This window comes from Neofelis nebulosa, chromosome X (assembly GCF_028018385.1).
Source record: "Neofelis nebulosa isolate mNeoNeb1 chromosome X, mNeoNeb1.pri, whole genome shotgun sequence".
NCBI lineage: Eukaryota > Metazoa > Chordata > Mammalia > Carnivora > Felidae > Neofelis > Neofelis nebulosa.
Window position 1 is genome coordinate 78,149,515 of NC_080800.1, and position 20,240 is coordinate 78,169,754.

General features: G+C 40.6%; 3 protein-coding genes across 5 annotated transcripts in view; all 3 read left to right on the forward strand.

Moving 5' to 3' along the window:
• The window catches only part of DIAPH2 (diaphanous related formin 2), a 988,177-nt gene that overhangs the window by 956,365 nt on the left and 11,572 nt on the right, over nucleotides 1-20,240 (forward strand). The gene's annotated exons all lie outside the window — the stretch shown is intronic.
• LOC131503160 (adenylyl cyclase-associated protein 1-like) lies at nucleotides 15,115-16,131 on the forward strand. Its single transcript, XM_058714644.1, has one exon. It carries the CDS (start codon nucleotides 15,130-15,132, stop codon nucleotides 15,547-15,549), a length of 420 nt encoding a protein of 139 aa, XP_058570627.1. The 5' UTR covers nucleotides 15,115-15,129; the 3' UTR covers nucleotides 15,550-16,131.
• Nucleotides 15,395-16,521, forward strand: LOC131503161 (adenylyl cyclase-associated protein 1-like). Its single transcript, XM_058714646.1, has one exon. The coding sequence runs from the start codon at nucleotides 15,880-15,882 to the stop codon at nucleotides 16,246-16,248; it is 369 nt and encodes a 122-aa protein (XP_058570629.1). The 5' UTR covers nucleotides 15,395-15,879; the 3' UTR covers nucleotides 16,249-16,521.

Genomic DNA, 20,240 nt, shown 5'->3' on the forward strand with positions numbered 1-20,240 from the left:
ATGTTCTTTCCTGCTTTGTCAAAAATGAGTTGGCCATACGTTTGTGGGTCTAGTTCTGGGGTTTCTATTCGATTCCATTGGTCTATGTGTCTGTTTTTATGCCAATACCATGCTGTCTTGATGATGACAGCTTTGTAGTAGAGGCTAAAGTCTGGGATTGTGATGCCTCCTGCTTTGGTCTTCTTCTTCAAAATTACTTTGGCTATTCGGGGCCTTTTGTGGTTCCATATGAATTTTAGGATTGCTTGTTCTAGTTTCGAGAAGAATGCTGGTGCAATTTTGATTGGGATTGCATTGAATGTGTAGATAGCTTTGGGTAGTATTGACATTTTCACAATATTTATTCTTCCAATCCATGAGCAGGGAATGTCTTTCCATTTCTTTATATCTTCTTCAATTACCTGCATAAGCTTTCTATAGTTTTCAGCATACAGATCTTTTACATCTTTGGTTAGATTTATTCCTAGGTATTTTATGCTTCTTGGTGCAATTGTGAATGGGATCAGTTTCTTTATTTGTCTTTCTGTTGCTTCCTTGTTAGTGTATAAGAATGCAACTGATTTCTGTACATTGATTTTGTATCCGGCAACTTTGCTGAATTCATGTATCAGTTCTAGCAGACTTTTGGTGGAGTCTATCGGATTTTCCATGTATAATATCATGTCATCTGCAAAAAGCGAAAGCTTGACTTCATCTTTGCCAATTTGGATGCCTTTGATTTCCTTTTGTTGTCTGATTGCTGATGCTAGAACTTCCAGCACTATATTAAACAGCAGCGGTGAGAGTGGGCATCCCTGTCGTGTTCCTGATCTCAGGGAAAAAGCTCTCAGTTTTTCCCCATTGAGGATGATGTTAGCTGTGGGCTTTTCATAAATGGCTTTTATGATCTTTAAGTATGTTCCTTCTATCCCGACTTTCTCAAGGGTTTTTATTAAGAAAGGGTGCTGGATTTTGTCAAAGGCCTTTTCTGCATCGATTGACAGGATCATATGGTTCTTCTCTTTTTTTTTGTTAATGTGATGTATCACGTTGATCGATTTGCGAATGTTGAACCAGCCCTGCATCCCAGGAATGAATCCCACTTGATCATGGTGAATAATTCTTTTTATATGCTGTTGAATTCGATTTGCTAGTATCTTATTGAGAATTTTTGCATCCATATTCATCAGGGATATTGGCCTGTAGTTCTCTTTTTTTTTACTGGGTCTCTGTCTGGTTTAGGAATCAAAGTAATACTGGCTTCATAGAATGAGTCTGGAAGTTTTCCTTCCCTTTCTATTTCTTGGAATAGCTTGAGAAGGATAGGTATTATCTCTGCTTTAAACGTCTGGTAGAACTCCCCTGGGAAGCCATCTGGTCCTGGACTCTTATTTGTTGGGAGATTTTTGATAACCGATTCAATTTCTTCGCTGGTTATGGGTCTGTTCAAGCTTTCTATTTCCTCCTGATTGAGTTTTGGAAGAGTGTGGGTGTTTAGGAATTTGTCCATTTCTTCCAGGTTGTCCAATTTGTTGGCATATAATTTTTCATAGTATTCCCTGATAATTGTTTGTATCTCTGAGGGATTGGTTGTAATCATTCCATTTTCATTCATGATTTTATCTATTTGGGTCATCTCCCTTTTCTTTTTGAGAAGCCTGGCTAGAGGTTTGTCAATTTTGTTTATTTTTTCAAAAAACCAACTCTTGGTTTCGTTGATCTGCTCTACAGTTTTTTTAGATTCTATATTGTTTATTTCTGCTCTGATGTTTATTATTTCTCTTCTTCTGCTGGGTTTAGGCTGCCTTTGCTGTTCTGCTTCTATTTCCTTTAGGTGTGCTGTTAGATTTTGTATTTGGGATTTTTCTTGTTTCTTGAGATAGGCCTGGATTGCAATGTATTTTCCTCTCAGGACTGCCTTCGCTGCGTCCCAAAGCGTTTGGATTGTTGTATTTTCATTTTCGTTTGTTTCCATATATTTTTTAATTTCTTCTCTAATTGCCTGGTTGACCCACTCATTCGTTAGTAGGGTGTTCTTTAACCTCCATGCTTTTGGAGGTTTTCCAGACTTTTTCCTGTGGTTGATTTCAAGCTTCATAGCATTGTGGTCTGAAAGTATGCATGGTATAATTTCAATTCTTGTAAACTTATGAAGGGCTGTTTTGTGACCCAGTATATGATCTATCTTGGAGAATGTTCCATGTGAACTCGAGAAGAAAGTATATTCTGTTGCTTTGGGATGCAGAGTTCTAAATATATCTGTCAAGTCCATCTGATCCAATGTATCATTCAGGGCCCTTGTTTCTTTATTGACTGTGTGTCTAGATGATCTATCCATTTCTGTAAGTGGTGTGTTAAAGTCCCCTGCAATGACCACATTCTTATCAATAAGGTTGCTTATGTTTATGAGTAACTGTTTTATATATCTGGGGGCTCCGGTATTTGGCGCATAGACATTTATAATTGTTAGCTCTTCCTGATGGATAGACCCTGTAATTATTATATAATGCCCTTCTTCATCTCTTGTTACAGCCTTTAATTTAAAGTCTAGTTTGTCTGATATAAGTATGGCTACTCCAGCTTTCTTTTGGCTTCCAGTAGCATGATAAATAGTTCTCCATCTCCTCACTCTCAATCTAAAGGTGTCCTCAGATCTAAAATGAGTCTCTTGTAGACAGCAAATAGATGGGTCTTGTTTTTTTATCCATTCTGATACCCTATGTCTTTTGGTTGGCGCATTTAATCCATTTACATTCAGTGTTATTATAGAAAGATACGGGTTTAGAGTCATTGTGATGTCTGTATGTTTTATGCTTGTAGTGATGTCTCTGGTACTTTGTCTCACAGGATCCCCCTTAGGATCTCTTGTAGGGCTGGTTTCGTGGTGACAAATTCCTTCAGTTTTTGTTTGTTTGGGAAGACCTTTATCTCTCCTTCTATTCTAAATGACAGACTTGCTGGATAAAGGATTCTCGGCTGCATATTTTTTCTGTTTAGCACACTGAAGATATCGTGCCAAGCCTTTCTGGCCTGCCAAGTTTCAAAGGAGAGATCAGTCACGAGTCTTATAGGTCTCCCTTTATATGTGAGGGCACGTTTATCTCTTGCTGCTTTCAGAATTTTCTCTTTATCCTTGTATTTTGCCAGTTTCACTATGATATGTCGTGCAGAAGATCGATTCAAGTTACGTCTGAAGGGAGTTCTCTGTGCCTCTTGGATTTCAATGCCTTTTTCCTTCCCCAGTTCAGGGAAGTTCTCAGCTATAATTTCTTCAAGGACCCCTTCAGCACCTTTCCCTCTCTCTTCCTCCTCTGGGATACCAATTATGCGTATATTATTTCTTTTTAGTGTATCACTTAGTTCTCTAATTTTCCCCTCATACTCCTGGATTTTTTTATCTCTCTTTCTTTCAGCTTCCTCTTTCTCCATAACTTTATCTTCTAGTTCACCTATTCTCTCCTCTGCCTCTTCAATCCGAGCCGTCGTGGTTTCCATTTTGTTTTGCATTTCGTTTAAAGCGTTTTTCAGCTCCTCGTGACTGTGCCTTAGTCCCTTGATCTCTGTAGCAAGAGATTCTCTGCTGTCCTGTATACTGTTTTCAAGCCCAGCGATTAATTTTATGACTATTATTCTAAATTCACTTTCTGTTATATTATTTAAATCCTTTTTGATCAGTTCATTAGCTGTTGTTATTTCCTGGAGATTCTTCTGAGGGGAATTCTTCCGTTTGGTCATTTTGGACAGTCCCTGGAGTGGTGAGGACCCGCAGGGCACTTCCCCCGTGCTGTGGTGTATAACTGGAGTTGGTGGGCGGGGCCGCAGTCCGACCTGATGTCTGCCCCCAGCCCACCGCTGGGGCCACAGTCAGACTGGTGTGTGCCTTCTCTTCCCCTCTCCTAGGGGCGGGATTCACTGTGGGGTGGTGTGGCCCGTCTGGTCTACTTGCACACTGCCAGGCTTGTGGTGCTGGGGAGCTGGCGTATTAGCTGGGGTGGGTAGGCAAGGTGCACGGGGGCGGGAGGGGCAGGCTTAGCTCGCTTCTCCTTAGGTGATCCACTTCAGGAGGGGCCCTGTGGCAGTGGGAGGGAGTCAGATCCGCTGCCGGAGGTTTGGCTCCGCAGAAGCACAGAGTTGGGTGTTTGCGCGGAGCGAGCAAGTTCCCTGGCAGGAACCGGTTCTCTTTGGGATTTTGGCTGGGGGATGGGCGGGGGAGATGGCGCTGGCGAGCGCCTTTGTTCCCCGCCAAGCTGAGCTCTGCCGTCCGGGGGCTCAGCAGCTCTCCCTCCCTTTGTCCTCCAGCCTTCCCGCTTTCTGAGCAGAGCTGTTAACTTCTGACCTCCCAGACGCTAAGTCGCGCTTGCTGTCAGAACACAGTCCGTCCGGCCCCTCCGCTTTTGCCAGCCCGACTCGGGGGCTCTGCTTGGCCGGCGAGCCGCCCCTCCGCCCCAGCTCCCTCCCGCCCGTCCGTGGAGCATGCACCGCCTCGCCGCCCTTCCTACCCTCTTCCGTGGGCCTCTCGTCTGCGCTTGGCTCTGGAGACTCCGTTCTGCTAATCCTCTGGCGGTTTTCTGGGTTCTTTAGGCAGGTGTAGGTGGAATCTAAGTGATCAGCAGGACGCGCGGTGAGCCCAGCGTCCTCCTACGCCGCCATCTTCCGGAACTAACTTCCCACAATTTCTTTATCCATTCATCAGTTGATGGACATTTAGGCTCTTTCCACAATTTGGCTATTGTTGAGAGTGCTGCTATAAACATTGGGGTACAAGTGCCCCTATGCATCAGTACTCCTATATCCCTTGGATAAATTCCTAGCGGTGCTATTGCTGGGTCATAGGGTAGGTCTATTTTGAATTTTCTGAGGAACCTCCACACTGCTTTCCAGAGCGGCTGCACCAATTTGCATTCCCACCAACAGTGCAAGAGGGTTCCCGTTTCTCCACATCCTCTCCAGCATCTATGGTCTCCTGATTTGTTCATTTTAGCCACTCTGACCAGTATGAGGTGATATCTCAGTTTGGTTTTGATTTGTATTTCCCTGATGAGTGACGTTGAGCATGTTTTCATGTGCCTGTTGGCCATCTGGAAGTCTTCTTCAGAGAAGTGTCTATTCATGTCTTCTGCCCATTTCTTCACTGGATTATTTCTTTTTCAAGTGTTGAGTTTGGTGAGTTCTTTATAGATTTTGGATACTAGCCCTTTATCTGATATGTCATTTGTAAATATCTTTTCCCATTCCGTCAGTTGCCTTTTAGTTTTATTGATTGTTTCCTTGGCAGTGCAGAAGCTTCTTATCTTCATGAGGTCCCAACAGTTCCTTTTTGCTTTTAATTCCCTTGCCTTTGGAGATGTGTCAAGTAAGAAATTGCTACAGCTGAGGTCAGAGAGGTTTTTTCCTGCTTTCTCCTCTAGGATTTTCATAGTTTCCTGCCTTACATTCAGGTCCTTTATCCATTTTGAGTTTATCTTTGTAAATAATGTAAGAAAGTGGTATAGTTTCATTCTTCTGCCTGTTGCTGTCCAGTTCTCCCAACATCATTCGTTAAAGATACTGTCTTTTTTCCATTGGATATTCTTTCCTGCACTGTCAAAGATTAATTGGCCATACTTTTGTGGGTGCAATTTTGGAGTCTCTATGTTATTCCATTGGTCTATGTGTCTGTTTTTGTGCCAATACCATGCTGTCTTGATGATTACAGCTTTGGAGTAGAGGCTAAAGTCTGGGTTTGTGATGCCTCCTGCTTTGGTCTTCTTCAAAATTACTTTGGCTATTCAGGGTCTTTTGTGGTTCCATACAAATTTTAGGATTGCTTGTTCTAGCTTTGGGAAGAATGCTGGTGCAATTTTGATTGGGATTGCATTGAATGTGTAGATAGCTTTGGGTAGTATTGACATTTTGACAATATTTATTCTTCCATTCCATGAGCAGGGAATGTCTTTCCATTTCTTTATATCTTCTTCAATTTCCTTCGTAAGCTTTCTATAGTTTTCAGCATACAGATCTTTTACATCTTTGGTTAGGTTTATTCCTAGGTATTTTATGATTCTTTGTGCAATTGTGAATGGGATTCTTTATTTGTCTTCCTGCTGCGTCACTATTAGTGTATAAGAATGCAACTGATTTCTGTACATTGATTTTGTATCCTCCGACTTTGCTGAATTCATGTATTAGTTCTAGCAGACTTTTGGTGGAGTCTCAGATTTTCCATGTATAATATCATGTCATCTGCAAAATGTGAAAGCTTTACTTCATCTTTGCCAATTTTGATGCCTTTGATTTCCTTTTGTTGTCTGATTGCTGATGAACTTCCAACATTATGTTAAACAACAGCAGTGAGAGTGGACATCCCTGTCATGTTCCTTATCTCAGGGGGAAAGCTCTCAGCTTTTCCCCATTGAGGATATTATCTGTGGGCTTTTCATAAATAGCTTTTATGATGTTTATGTATGTTCCTTCCATCCTGTCTTTCTCGAGGGTTTTTATTAAGAAAGGATGCTGAATTTTGTCAAATGCTTTTTCTGCATCGATTGACAGGAACATATGGTTCTTTTCTTTTGTTAATGTGATGCATCACATTGATTGATTTACAAATATGTAACCAGCCCTGCATCCCAGGAATGAATCCCACTTGATCATGGTGAATAATTCTTTTTATATGCTGTTGAATTCAATTTGCTAGTATTGAATTCAATTTGCTAGTATCTCTTGTTGAGAATTTTTGCATCCACATTCATCAGGGATATTGGCCTATAGTTCTCTTTTTTTGCTGGGTCTCTGTCTTGTTTGGGAATCAAAGGAATGCTGGCTTCATTGAGTCTGGAAGTTTTCCTTTACTTTCTATTTTTGGGAACAGCTTGAGAAGGATAAGTATTATCTTTACTTTACATGTGTGGTAGAATTCCCCAGGGAAGGCATCTGGTGCTGGACTCATATTTGTTGGGAGATTTTTGATAACTGATTCAATTTCTTCGCTGGTAATGGGTGTGTTCAAGTTTTCTATTTATTCCTGTTTGAGTTTTGGAAGTGTAGGGTGCTTAGGAATTTGTCCATTGCTTCCAGGTTGTCCAGTTTCTTGGCACATAGTTTTTCATAGTATTCCCTGATAATTGCTTGTATTTCGGAGGGATTGGTTGTAATAATTCCATTTTCATTTGTGATTTTATCTATTTGGGTCCTCTCCCTTTTCTTTTTGAGAAGCCTGGCTAGAGGTTTATCAATTTTGTTTATTTTTTCAGGAAAACAACTCTTGGTTTCATTGATCTGCTCTAGAGTGTTTTTTTTTTTTTTAGATTCTATATTGTTTATTTCTGCTCTGATGTTTATTATTTCTCTTCTTCTGCTGGGTTTGGGGTGTTTTTGCTGTTCTGCTTCTCTTTCCTTTAGGTGTGCTGTTAGATTTTGTATTTGGGATTTTTCTTGTTTCTTGAGATAGGCCTGGATTGCAATGTATTTTCCTCTCAGGACTGCCTTTGCTGTGTGCCAAAGCATTTGGATTGTTGTATTTTCATTTTCGTTTGTTTCCATATATTTTTTAATTTCTTCTCTAATTGCCTGGTTGACCCACTCATTCTTTAGTAGGGTGTTCTTTAACCTCCATGCTTTTGGAGGTTTTCCAGACTTTTTCCTGTGGTTGATTTCAAGCTTCATAGCATTGTGGTCTGAAAGTATGCATGGTATAATTTCAATTCTTGTAAACTTATGAAGGGCTGTTTTGTGACCCAGTATATGATCTATCTTGGAGAATGTTCCATGTGCACTTGAGAAGAAAGTATTTTCTGTTGCTTTGGGATGCAGAGTTCTAAATATATCTGTCAAGTCCATCTGATCTAATGTACCATTCAGGGCCCTTGTTTCTTTATTGACCGTGTGTCTAGATGATCTATCCATTTCTGCAAGTGGAGTGTTAAAGTCCCCTGCAATTACCACATTCTTATCAATAAGGTTGCTTATGTTTATGAGTAATTGTTTTATATATTTGGGGGCTCCGGTATTCAGCGCATAGACATTTATACTTGTTAGCTCTTCCTGATGGATAGACCCTGTAATTATTATATAATGCCCTTCTTCATCACTTGTGACAGCCTTTAATTTAAAGTCTAGTTTGTCTGATATAAGTATGGCTACTCCAGCTTTCTTTTGGCTTCCAGTAGCATGATAAACAGTTCTCCATCCCCTCACTCTCAATCTAAAGGTGTCCTCAGGTCTAAAATGAGTCTCTTGTAGACAGCATATAGATGGGTCTTGTTTTTAATCCATTCTGATAGCCTATGTCTTTTGGTTGGCGCATTTAATCCATTTACATTCAGTGTAATACAAAGATACGGGTTTAGAGTCATTGTGATATCTGTATGTTTTATGTCTCTGGTACTTTGTCTCACAGGATCCCCCTTAGGATCTCTTGTAGGGCTGGTTTCGTGGTGACAAATTCCTTCAGTTTTTGTTTGGGAAGACCTTTATCTCTCCTTCTATTCTAAATGACAGACTTGCTGGATAAAGGATTCTCAGCTGCATATTTTTTCTGTTTAGCACACTGAAGATCTCGTGCCAAGCCTTTCTGGCTGCCACGTTTCAAAGGAGAGATCAGTCACGAGTCTTATAGGTCTCCCTTTATATATGAGGGCACTTTTATTCTTGCTGCTTTCAGAATTTTCTCTTTACCCTTGTATTTTGCCAGTTTCACTATGATATGTCGTGCAGAAGATCGATTCAAGTTACATCTGAAGGGAGTTCTCTGTGCCTCTTGGATTTCAATGCCTTTTTCCTTCCCAGTTCAGGGAAGTTCTCAGCTATAATTTCTTCAAGTACCCCTTCAGTACCTTTCCCTCTCTCTTCCTCCTCTGGGATACCAATTATGCGTATATTATTTCTTTTTAGTGTATCACTTAGTTCTCTAATTTTCCCCTCATACTCCTGGATTTTTTTATCTCTCTTTCTCTCAGCTTCCTCTTTTTCCATAACTTTATCTTCTAGTTCACCTATTCTCTCCTCTGCCTCTTCAATCCGAGCCGTCGTGGTTTCCATTTTGTTTTGCATTTCGTTTAAAGCGTTTTTCAGCTCCTCGTGACTGTTCCTTAGTCCCTTGATCTCTGTAGCAAGAGATTCTCTGCTGTCCTGTATACTGTTTTCAAGCCCAGCAATTAATTTTATGACTATTATTGTAAATTCACTTTCTGTTATATTATTTAAATCCTTTTTGATCAGTTCATTAGCTGTTGTTATTTCCTGGAGATTCTTCTGAGGGGAATTCTTCCGTTTGCTCATTTTGGATAGTCCCTGGAGTGGTGAGGACCTGCAGGGCACTTCCCCTGTGCTGTGGTGTATAACGAGTTGGTGGGCGGGGCCGCAGTCAGACCTGATGTCTGCCCCCAGCCCACCACTGGGGCCACAGTCAGACTGGTGTGTGCCTTCTCTTCCCCTCTCCTAGGGGCGGGATTCACTGTGGGGTGGCGTGGCCTATCTGAGCTACTTGCACACTGCCAGGCTTGTGGTGCTGGGGATCTGGCGTATTAGCTGTGGTGGGTAGGCAAGGTGCACGGGGGTAGGAGGGGCAGGCTTAGCTTGCTTCTCCTTAGGTGATCCACTTCAGGAGGGGCCCTGTGGCAGCAGGAGGGAGTCAGATCCGCTGCCGGAGGTTTGGCTCCGAAGAAGTACAGACTTGGGTGTTTGCGCGGATCGAACAAGTTCCCTGGCAGGAACTGGTTCCCTTTGGGATTTTGGCTGGGGGATGGGCGAGGGAGATGGCACTGGCTAGCGCCTTTGTTCCCCGCCAAGCTGAGCTCTGTCGTCCGGGGGCTAAGCAAGTCTCCCTCCTTTTGTCCTCCAGCCTTCGCGCTTTCCTAGCAGAGCTGTTAACTTATGACCTCCCAGACACTAAGTCACGCTTGCTGTCGGAACACACTTGGTCCGGCCCCTTCGCTTTTGCAAGCCAGACTCGGGGGCTCTGCTTGGCCGGCAGGCTGCCCCTCCACCCTGGCTCCCTCCCACCAGTCCGTGGAGCGTGCAATGCCTTGCCGCCCTTCCTACCCTCTTCTGTGGGCCTCTCGTCTGTGCTTGGCTCTGGAGACTCCGTTCTGCTAATCCTCTGGTGGTTTTCTTGGTTATTTAGGCAGGTGTAGGTGGAATCTAAGTGATCAGCAGGACGCGCGGTGAGCCCAGCATCCTCCTACGCTGCCATCTTCCAACCCCCCTCCCCTAGATTGCTTTTTAAATTGAGAACAGCATGTGCTTTTGATCCGAAGCCTGAAAATTTTGAACCCTACATAGGTTGTGTCCCTTATTTGCCAATCTAATCATTATCAATGCCAAAAATTCCAAATTTATATGGAAAAATACTTACAAAAATAAAAAATCATGATCCAACCATTCAAAGATAGCCACTGTTTTTATTGCTATATATTCTTCTAAACTTCTAAAAGTTGTCATTTTTTTTTCAAAAATAAGAATATGATATACTCTTATAATTGCCTTTTCCACTTTTTTAAAATGTTGATTTATCTTTGAGAGAGAGAGAATGAGCAGGGGAGGGGCAGAGAGAGAGACATACACACACACACAGAATCTGAAGCAGGCTGCAGGCTCTGAGCTGTCAGCACAGAACCCAATGCGGGGCTCAAACTCACAAACTGTGAGATCATGATCTGAGCTGAAGTCAGACACTTAACTGACTGAGCCAGTCAGGCGCCCCTTATATCTTAAATATTTATTTATTTTTTAGAGAGAGAGAGAGAGCACACAAGCAGGGGAGGGGCAGAGAGAGAGGGAGACACAGAATCTGAAGCAGTCTCCAGGCTCCCAGCTGTCAGCACAGAGCCCGATGGCCCGATGTGGGGCTTGAACTCATGAACCACTAGATCACGACCCTGAGCTGAAGTCGGATGCTTAACTGACTGAGCCACCCAGGCACCCAACCTTTTCCACTTTATAATGTGAACCTCTTCTGTCAAGTACTTATAGATCTATATGATAATTTACAATGGCTGGAGTGTATGTGTGTGCAGTGTATCCTTATGTATGTGGGTTCCATCCTTTATCTAATTTCATGATGAACAAATGGGCTATTTGTGCTTTTCACTAGTTTAAACCATGTTGCAAAGAACACGGATATACAGCTATCCCTATTTATACATTTGTCTGATAACGGAAGGACTTTCTTTATTCCAGTAGACTTAAAAATCAGGAAAGATTCTTTGAGAATTCTTATATGAGAATTAAGTTGCTAATTAGTAGCCATTTTTACTTATGTATACGTTCTACCTTGACTCAGGTTGTGCATAGATTGTCTTAGAAACTAAAATTACATAGGAGCTTCTGTCAGTTACAGATATGACATTAATAAACTGTGTTTTAATTCTGTCCTAATTGTTCATATTTAAAACAACTGCTGACTGGCTTCTACCTTAAGGGGCAGTTTGTAATTTGAAATAATGGCACTAGCATCTGCTAAAGTGTCTGTGATGTTAACCATACAGGTTGCCTTTCTCCATACAACTGATTAAGTAATTAAGCATACGCTAACATGGGAAACACAACTAATGGGAAGCACCTGTTTATAGGCCCACAAATTAAAGATTAATATCTTCTCTTCCCAAGGTCATAACCAGTGGCATATTTCTATAATCTGATCCCTTGTGAAATAGAAGCATCATGCAAGAGTAAGCCTGCCATTCCTGCCTTATACAGAAGCCAGTGAGCTGATATAACCTCAGAGTACCTAGGCCTACTAAAGTTGTAGAGTTGGGCTGACTACTCTAAAACTTCCATCATCAGCAAGAAGTAGGTAGTGGCAGATGCAACAGATAGGTTGTACGTGTTAAAAACAAAAGGAGTAGATATGTAATCTTAGAGTGATTCAGAAACAAAAGCAGATGACAAGTAAGTATATTCTAGGTCAGCGTATTAGCAACAGAGCTCAGGCAGATAAAAAACAACTACCACAGAAAATGACAGAATATTGTCCATCATGTAATCAATGTTAGAGAAGTGACTGATGCCTAATAATCTTAGTCATAGGGATCTATGTCACACATGGAGTAGAAAGTCACAGAGATGACAGATGGTAGGAATGAATTGACCCTGTATTGCATTGTCATTTAAAAGCTAGTTTATTTGCACCAACCCAAATGGTTTCTCAAGCTCTCATCCTTGCCAAATACTCTTGGCCGAGGTCACTGCAATCTGTGTATGCCTTAATCAGTTCTTCTTCTGCCACTCTTGATAGTGCTATCTACACTTCAATAACAGAACCTAACCAGATGATTCCAGAGAGCCCCATTTCTGCTGTGTGATTTTTTTTCCTGGTTTTTGTATTGTTTTGTTTTGTTTTGGTTTGGTTTTTATTTTTTCTTTTTTTCCCAATATATGAAGTTAATTGTCAAATTGGTTTCCATACAACACCCAGTGCTCATCCCAAAAGATGCCCTCTTCAATACACATCACCCACCTCCCCTTTCTCCCACCCCCCATCAACTCTCAGTTTGTTCTCAGTTTTTAAGAGTCTCTTATGCTTTGGCTCTCTTCCACTCTAACCTCTTTTTTTTTTTTTCCTTCCCCTCCCCCATGGGTTTCTGTTAAGTTTCTCAGGATCCACATAAGAGTGAAACCATATGGTATCTGTCTTTCTCTGTATGGCTTATTTCACTTAGCATAACACTCTCCAGTTCCATCCATGTTGCTACAAAAGGCCATATTTCATTCTTTCTCATTGCCACGTAGTACTCCATTGTGTATATAAACCACAATTTATCATGTTTTGTTTTGTTTTAAACAGAACTGCTGTCTTTGTAAACCATCCAGGATTATTTTTTAATATTAAAATTAAAATCACATGTTTATGGAAAAAGCTATCACACAAATCTGGCTAATTTATTGTATGTCCTTTTATTATTTTCCTCCTTTTCCTCAAAAAAATATTAAATATGTATAGACATTCTGATTCTTCCTTTATACATCCATTGCTTTTCATGCCCCCCAAACAGGAAAAATTTGGTAAATAGTCAGCAATATAAGGAGCTAGAACTCATTTTTTTATAATCAAAAATGAACAGCTCTCATTCTATTTCTTTTTGTTAAGATTCCACCTATATTTTAAGGCCTAATTGGGATGAAGTTTTCTCAGGCCCCCAACTCCTGCACTCAAAGGATTATGACTTTGCTCTGCTCTTAGCTGCCATCATACTTAAAACTGTAATAGATGCTATAAGAAACACATGGTTTATGCTATAGTTGTTTGTACATTTATCATTCCCTCCTAATAACTTATATAGGTGTTTATTATGGTACCTTGCAGATAGTTTATGCAGTAAAAATTTATGGGTGGATGGAAGGAAGGAAAGAAGAAAGGGAAGAGGGAGGCAGGGAGAAAGTGTTTCCTTTCCTTTCTTTATATTAATGGCAAATTATATTCTCTGTGCGCTGAGCAGTATAGAAGAAGGTGAACCGAAGGGTCAGTGTCTGATTCATTGCTAAAGATTGGATGGTACTTAATCAACAGATAGCTTTTGATAAATTGCTATGTGTAATCCACTGTGAAAGATACCTGAGAAGTTCTGTTATAGTTTGTGTGGTTTCTATTGGTATGTTATTCAATGTAAGTTTCACATATATTACTTACTTGGGAATTATTCCAACTATTTTTATAATACTTCATATTTTTATTTGTTGCCTTTTCTCATATTTTCCAGATATGCAGTCATCATTATCAGACTTTCAACCTCACAGAGAGAAAATTTGTCTTAAAGCCCAATTGCATTTCCTAGTAAAGAAACAAATATAATGCATGGCTAATGTAGAAAAACAAGGACATTTAAAAAAAAAAATCTATTCACTAGGTTTGACATTGAGTCCAAAGATAATCAATAGCAATGACTATGACATTTGAAATACTAAACAATATACTAATTTTTCTTCTGAGCTACATTTTTGCAAAATCCTTTGAGATACTCAAGTTATCAATTATGTAAATGCTGGTCATTTAAAATCCCAAGAGGTTGGTTATATGTTATGAAAATATCATTTTTATGATAGGTAAAGGTAAGTATTGCATATTTTCTACATTTGTAGCTTAATATGGATTAAATTTTTAATGCCTTGAAATAATATTGTACTCTGTGGTTTTACTTTTATCACATGTTTCAATCTTTCTAAAGTTGCTATAATTGAGTTTGATAATGTACCTTTATTTTACTATAAGACTTGATAGTTTGCAAAATATGAGGTTCATAATAGAGATATAGAATAGAGTTACTACCTGGCAGGGAGGATAAGAAGAAAGTGAAATATAGAAAAGTGATTTAATCTCACTACTGCAGTTTTGTAAAATATAATTTGTTTTTCCCCTAGCACAGCAGAATTTCATGCTGATAACAAGCTACTGAATTAATAAATCCTTGCAACTATCAAGACTTTTCCTGTAATAACATAATGAATGCTGAGCATTAAGAAAAGGAAACATATTCTTTGCACAGATGTTACCTCTTGCAAATCTATCCCTAAACATAGGAAAAATACCAATACCATATTATGAGCAATATCAATATGAAAATTATTTGTGCATATCAATTAGAATACTGTATTTTCCACACAAAAACTCATTTCCTGGAACACATTTCCTTATTTTCCAATTGGAAAGACATTTAGGGTCTATTTTGCTATCATTACATGTGCTTAACTCCAATTACATTTAATGGGAGTTGTGTCTCTATAGTCACAGTAGCCTCTGAACTACTTTAACATTATTGCTTTCCATTACCATTCTCATTAAAATAGCTTTTCACCTCTTCTCCCAACATGAACTATCACAGTAATCTGGGTTTCTGTTTTCTTTGCATGGATTTATTTCATGTGATAAAAGATATAGATTACACAACATGATCTGATTCTAGTTTCAAGAACATTATGATGTCATTGAGATTAGAATAGGGCTACAACTATTTAATTTTTAAGTAGAGGTAATTGAGTGGCTTCTAAACATCCATTTTAGCACAGTGACTGATGTATACAATTTTGTTGGAATAAAGTAAGTTGAGAGAGCAGCTGATCACAGTCCGGAGGTGAGGCTGAACTCTGAGGTGGTACATTATAACTGGCGTGCAAAATCTGGTAGAAAGATTAGAGAGGGCAGTGGGCCACCTGGAGATAGTATCCCATACCTCTGACATGCACTGTGGATATGGAGACAATGCTCCAAAAGGAGCAACTCCATATGTGCAAGCATTTGACTCACTGTTTAACGGTCCTGTGGCAGAGTGCCTGAAGATCAGTAAAGAGATTGGGGGAGATGTGCATAAACATGTGGAGATGGTTCACATAAACCTGAAGTTGGAGCGAGTTCTCTTGGTTACAGCCTCTCAGTGTCAGCGGACAGAAGGCAATAAGCTTTCTGATTTGTTGGCACCCATCTCAGAGCAGATCCAAGAGGTGGTAACCTTCTGGGAGAAAAACCAAGGCAGCAAGTTGTTCAACCACCTGTTAGCTGTCAGCGAAAGTATCCAGGCCCTGGGTTGGGTGGCTGTGGCACCCAAGCCTGGTCCCTATGTGAAAGAAATGAATGATGCTGCCATGTTTTATACAAACTGAGTCCTCAAGGAATACAAAGATGTCAATAAGAAGCATGTGGACTGGGTCAAAGCTTACTTGAGTATATGGACAGAGCTACTGGCTTACATTAAGGAGTCCCATACCACTGGACTGGCCTGGAGCAAAACAGGGCCTGTGGCAAAATAACTGAGCGGATTGCCATCTGGACCTTCTGCTGAATCAGGTCCTCCTCCTCCCCCACCAGGCCCACCTTCCCAACCAGTCCCCACCAGTTCTGGCTCAGATGAGTCTGCTTCCCACTCAGCACTGTTTGTACAGATTAATCAGGGGGAAAGCATCACACATGCCCTGAAACATGTATCTGATAACATGAAGACTCACAAGAACCCTGCCCTGAAGGCTCAGAGTGGTCCAGTACGAAGTGGCCCCAAACCATTCTCTGCACCTAAACCAGGAGTCAGCCCATCCCACAAAGCAACCACAAAGAAGGAGCCAGCTATACTTGAACTGGAAGGCAAGAAGTGGAGAGTGGAAAATCAGGAGAATGTTTCCAACCTGGTGATTGATGACACAAAGCTGAAACAGGTGGCTTACATATACAAGTGTGTCAATACAACATTGCAAATCAAGGGCAAAAGTAACTCCATTACAGTAGATAACTGTAAGAAACTCGGTCTGGTGTTCGATGAAGTGGTGGGCATTTTGGAGATAATCAATATTAGAGCAAAGTTCAGGTAATGGGTAAAGTGCCAGCCATTTCCATCAACAAAACAGATGGCTGTCATGTTTACCTGAGCAAGAATTCCCTGGATTGCGAGATAGTCAGTGCCAAATCTTCTGAGATGAATGCCCTCATTCCTACAGAAGGCGGTGACTTTAATGAATTCCCAGTCCCTGAGCAGTTCAAGGCCCTATGGAATGGGCAGAAGTTGGTCACCACAGTGACAGAAATTGCTGGATAAGAGAAGTGCCACTGGGTTCTTTGCCCTCTCCCTCACACCTCTGGATAAATCTGTATCAAGACAGTTCTTTTCTAGATTTCCTCTACCTTTCTGCTCTTAAACTGCTTCTTTGCTCTGAGAAGCACAGCTACCTGTCTTCACTGAAATATACCTCAGGCTGAGATTTGGGTAGGAGAGCAGGTCAGTTGATCTTTTGCAGGAAGGTGCAGCTTTTCCATGTCAGCTCAACAACACCACCAGCCCATTCTTCAGGAACTGCACACCAGGACTGGTGTGTTTTAGCTTTCAGCCTTTGGGAGTTATTTGACCAACAAACAGTCTTTTGGGAAGAATAAAGCATTCCCCAGGAATTAAAAGATCAGAATGTCCACATAAGTTCATCTTCTAACAAGGCAACGAAGGTAGCAGAGGCTGGTGTGATTCTAGCTGGTTCTTCTAACAAAACTAATTTTTCACTGTTGAAAAATTTCACTGATGCAGGAGGCGCACTGGACCAAAGGCTAAAGCTTGGCCATCTAGCATTCCAAGCAAAATTGATTCCTGTAGGCATTCCTTTTATTCTGCATTCCATCCTGGGTCTGCCTGAACCTGAGAGAGTAGGTTCTCCTGTATCAGCTGCTGGGGAGAGCCCTGCACCCAGGCCAGTTAAAGGAGTCTTGGACCCTTTCTTTCACTGGGATCCCTGCCCAGCATCTTCCTACAGATATGAATTAAACAAAAACAAAAATAAAACCAAAAAAAGGAAAATACACCATTTCAAGGAATCTGGAATTCCTTCTTCCATGCTATATGCCTTCCCTCCATCTTCACTGCCTCCTTTGCCCTGTCATGCCCAACTGCTTTTGGTTTCTGTCCAGGCACCTGAACAAAGGACTAAAATCTCCAGTACAGCCTGGTTTTAGGTCTTGTGTAAGAATCTTGCACAGCATTGCTAACGTAAATTACAGTTTTTCTTCCTAGGACACTAACAAAAATATGCAACTTTTTTGGTGAGAAGAGAGATTATCCTGTGACTTTTACCCATTTCCTGAGGCCTGTGGAAATAAACCTTTATGTACTTAAAGTTATACAGAAAATAGAATAAAATTAATACTAAAAAATAAATTAATTAATTAAATAAGTTGATACAGTTTAATGCCTGTGATATCTGGTGGAAGCCAAATTTGTAAAACATCAAATATATGAGAAAATAAGGCTTAAAAACTTGAAGTACTAGACTTTATCAACAGCCTACAAAATGGTATATTTAATTCCAATTCAAATGTTGACAAGGCAAAAATAATGAGAATAAGCATATTAGAAAATCTCTTAAAGAATTGGTTTATCTCTTTTCTTTAGTGCTGATCTGCACTTATATCCAGAAGAAAAGTGGTCATTTCAGCAGAAAAAAGTGATTAGTGGACAGAGAAAGAGGCTTGTTAAGTCTTTAAGAAAATGAAGAACCTAGGAAAACTCTTAAAAAGATGATTAGGGACTTTAGAATCACTTGACTCATTGGCACTCAACAAATAGACATCTGCCTAGCCTTACTAAGATAGACTAGTTAGTACCTATTGGGTTTAGTTTTCAAGCTGTGTTGTTTTCAAGATGTTTTGTGATTATAGCATAATATAGAGTTCCAAAATGTTTCCTAAAAATACATGTTTTAAATGAAAATATAAATTATGAGAGATTATCTCCTTGACATATCAAAACATTATGAATGAAATCAGAAGGTATTGGCACAAACATAGTTGGAAAGATGCTTAGGTCAATGAAACAGAAATGTACCTTAGTATAGATAATTTAACATGAAAAGAGGAATCATGAATCAGTGTAAACATTCATGATTTCTCAACAAAGGGGCAGCCCATGTTCTCTTTGCAAGAAAAAAAAGAAAAGAAATCAGTGTGGAAACTTACCTGGCATTGTACAACAAAATAAATTCTAGGTCATTTAAATAGACAACTGTAAAAACAAATCAAACCTTAAAAAACAAGAGATACAGTTGAATGTTAATCATATCAATAGATTTAACTATGTAAAAAAATTAAAATGAGTTCCAGTCCAAAATGGTGGTGTTGGAAGACCCTGAACTCATATCCTGCACATACACACTGAATCTACACCTACATATAGAGCAATTCCTCCTGAAGAAAAACTCAGAGCTGACAGAACAGCTTCTGCACAACAAAAGATAGAAGTACCACATAGAGAATGGCAGGTGAAATGGAGACATGATAATCATGAGAACCCTGCCCCTGATACTGTAAACTGCGTGGAGAGGGATAGTACTGAGGGACTGGGAGAGGATTCCTCCACCCTGGCGCACAGAGTAAAAGCTCAAGTTTAAAAGGGAAACTAGAATATAAAGGAACCAGCCCTACAGCATTTGATAAATGACAAGGAAGCTGCTGGAATGGCTCTCCAGGGTCAGAATTGCTAGCAAGTGTCATTGTTTGTTTCCTCTCCATTTTCATAGTGCAGACAGAAGCAAGATCCCGGCACCTTAGCCAGCTGCCCACCTCAATGAATTCTGGGCCCCCAGCCCACATCAACCCCAGTCATACTCCTAAAGTGGCCCCATTGAAGCACATACTAGGACACTGAAGTTCTGCACCCAGTTCAGCTCCAGAAGACCTGCCAGGACACTCCATGCATGGAGTAGCTGAGGACCTCCCAGCTAGCACCCTCTCCCAGCATTCATTGCACTAAGTCATCCTGGCCTATGCCCACCTGCGCTCCATCCATCCCACCAGGGCATCCCCTGCTTGGAGTGCCCCAGGACCACCTCGCTCATCCCACCTCAGCTCCTGCCATCCAGACAGGGAGCCTCCCGGACAGAGCATCTCAAGCCCCTGTAGCCCATGCCTGCTTATGCTCAAATCATCTTGCCAGGGTGCCCCCTTGGAAGAATACCCCAGGAGCCCCAGCCAGGACTTGTTTTGGCTTCAGCTGCTCCACCAATGTGCCCTCTGGTAGAGAGCTCTGGGACCCCCAGTCCACTGCAGCTGTAGCCATCCCACTAGGGTGGCCCTGGTACATAGTGCCCTAAGATCCCCATTCAGTGCCTACTATAGCTCTAGCCAGCCAGCCAAAGCAGACAGGCACACACAGAGATGTTCCTACACAAGTCCTTTCCTTTAATACTAGGAAAAATAGCTGTTCTGTGTAATTCATAGAAACAGACACAGAACGTCAAAATGAGGAGATAGAGCAATATGTTCCAAATGAAAGAAGAAGACAAAACTTCAAAAAAGAAAAAAAAACTACACAAAATGGAGATAAGCAATCTACCTAATAAAGAGTTCAAAATAATGGTCCTAAAGTTGGTCACTGGACTTGAGTAGAGTAGACGAACTCAGTGAGAACTTCAGTAATGAGATAGAAAATATAAAAAAGAACCAATCATAGTTGAAGAATATAATAACTAAAATGAAAAATACACTATAGAGAATGAACAGCTGATTGGAGTATGCAGAAGAAGAGATCAGTGTTCTGAAAGACAGAGTAATAGAAATCATCTAAGCTGTACAACAAAAATAAAAAATAATTTAAACATGAGGACCCTCATGGGACAACATCAAGTTAAGGGAACCCTGGGACAACATCAAGTAAACAAATATTTTCATTATAGGAGTCATAGAAGGAGATTAGAGAGAAAAAGGAACAGAAAACTTATTTGAAGGAATAATAAATGAAAATTTTCCTACCTGGGGAAAGAAACAGACATCCAGGTTCAAGAATCACAGAGAACCCCCAAACAAGGTGAACCCAAAGATATCTACA

Coding starts and splice junctions, on each gene's coding strand:
- LOC131503160 (XM_058714644.1), top strand. CDS start 15,130: ATGCACTGTGGATATGGAGACAATGCTCCAAAAGGAGCAACTCCATAT.
- LOC131503161 (XM_058714646.1), top strand. CDS start 15,880: ATGAAGACTCACAAGAACCCTGCCCTGAAGGCTCAGAGTGGTCCAGTA.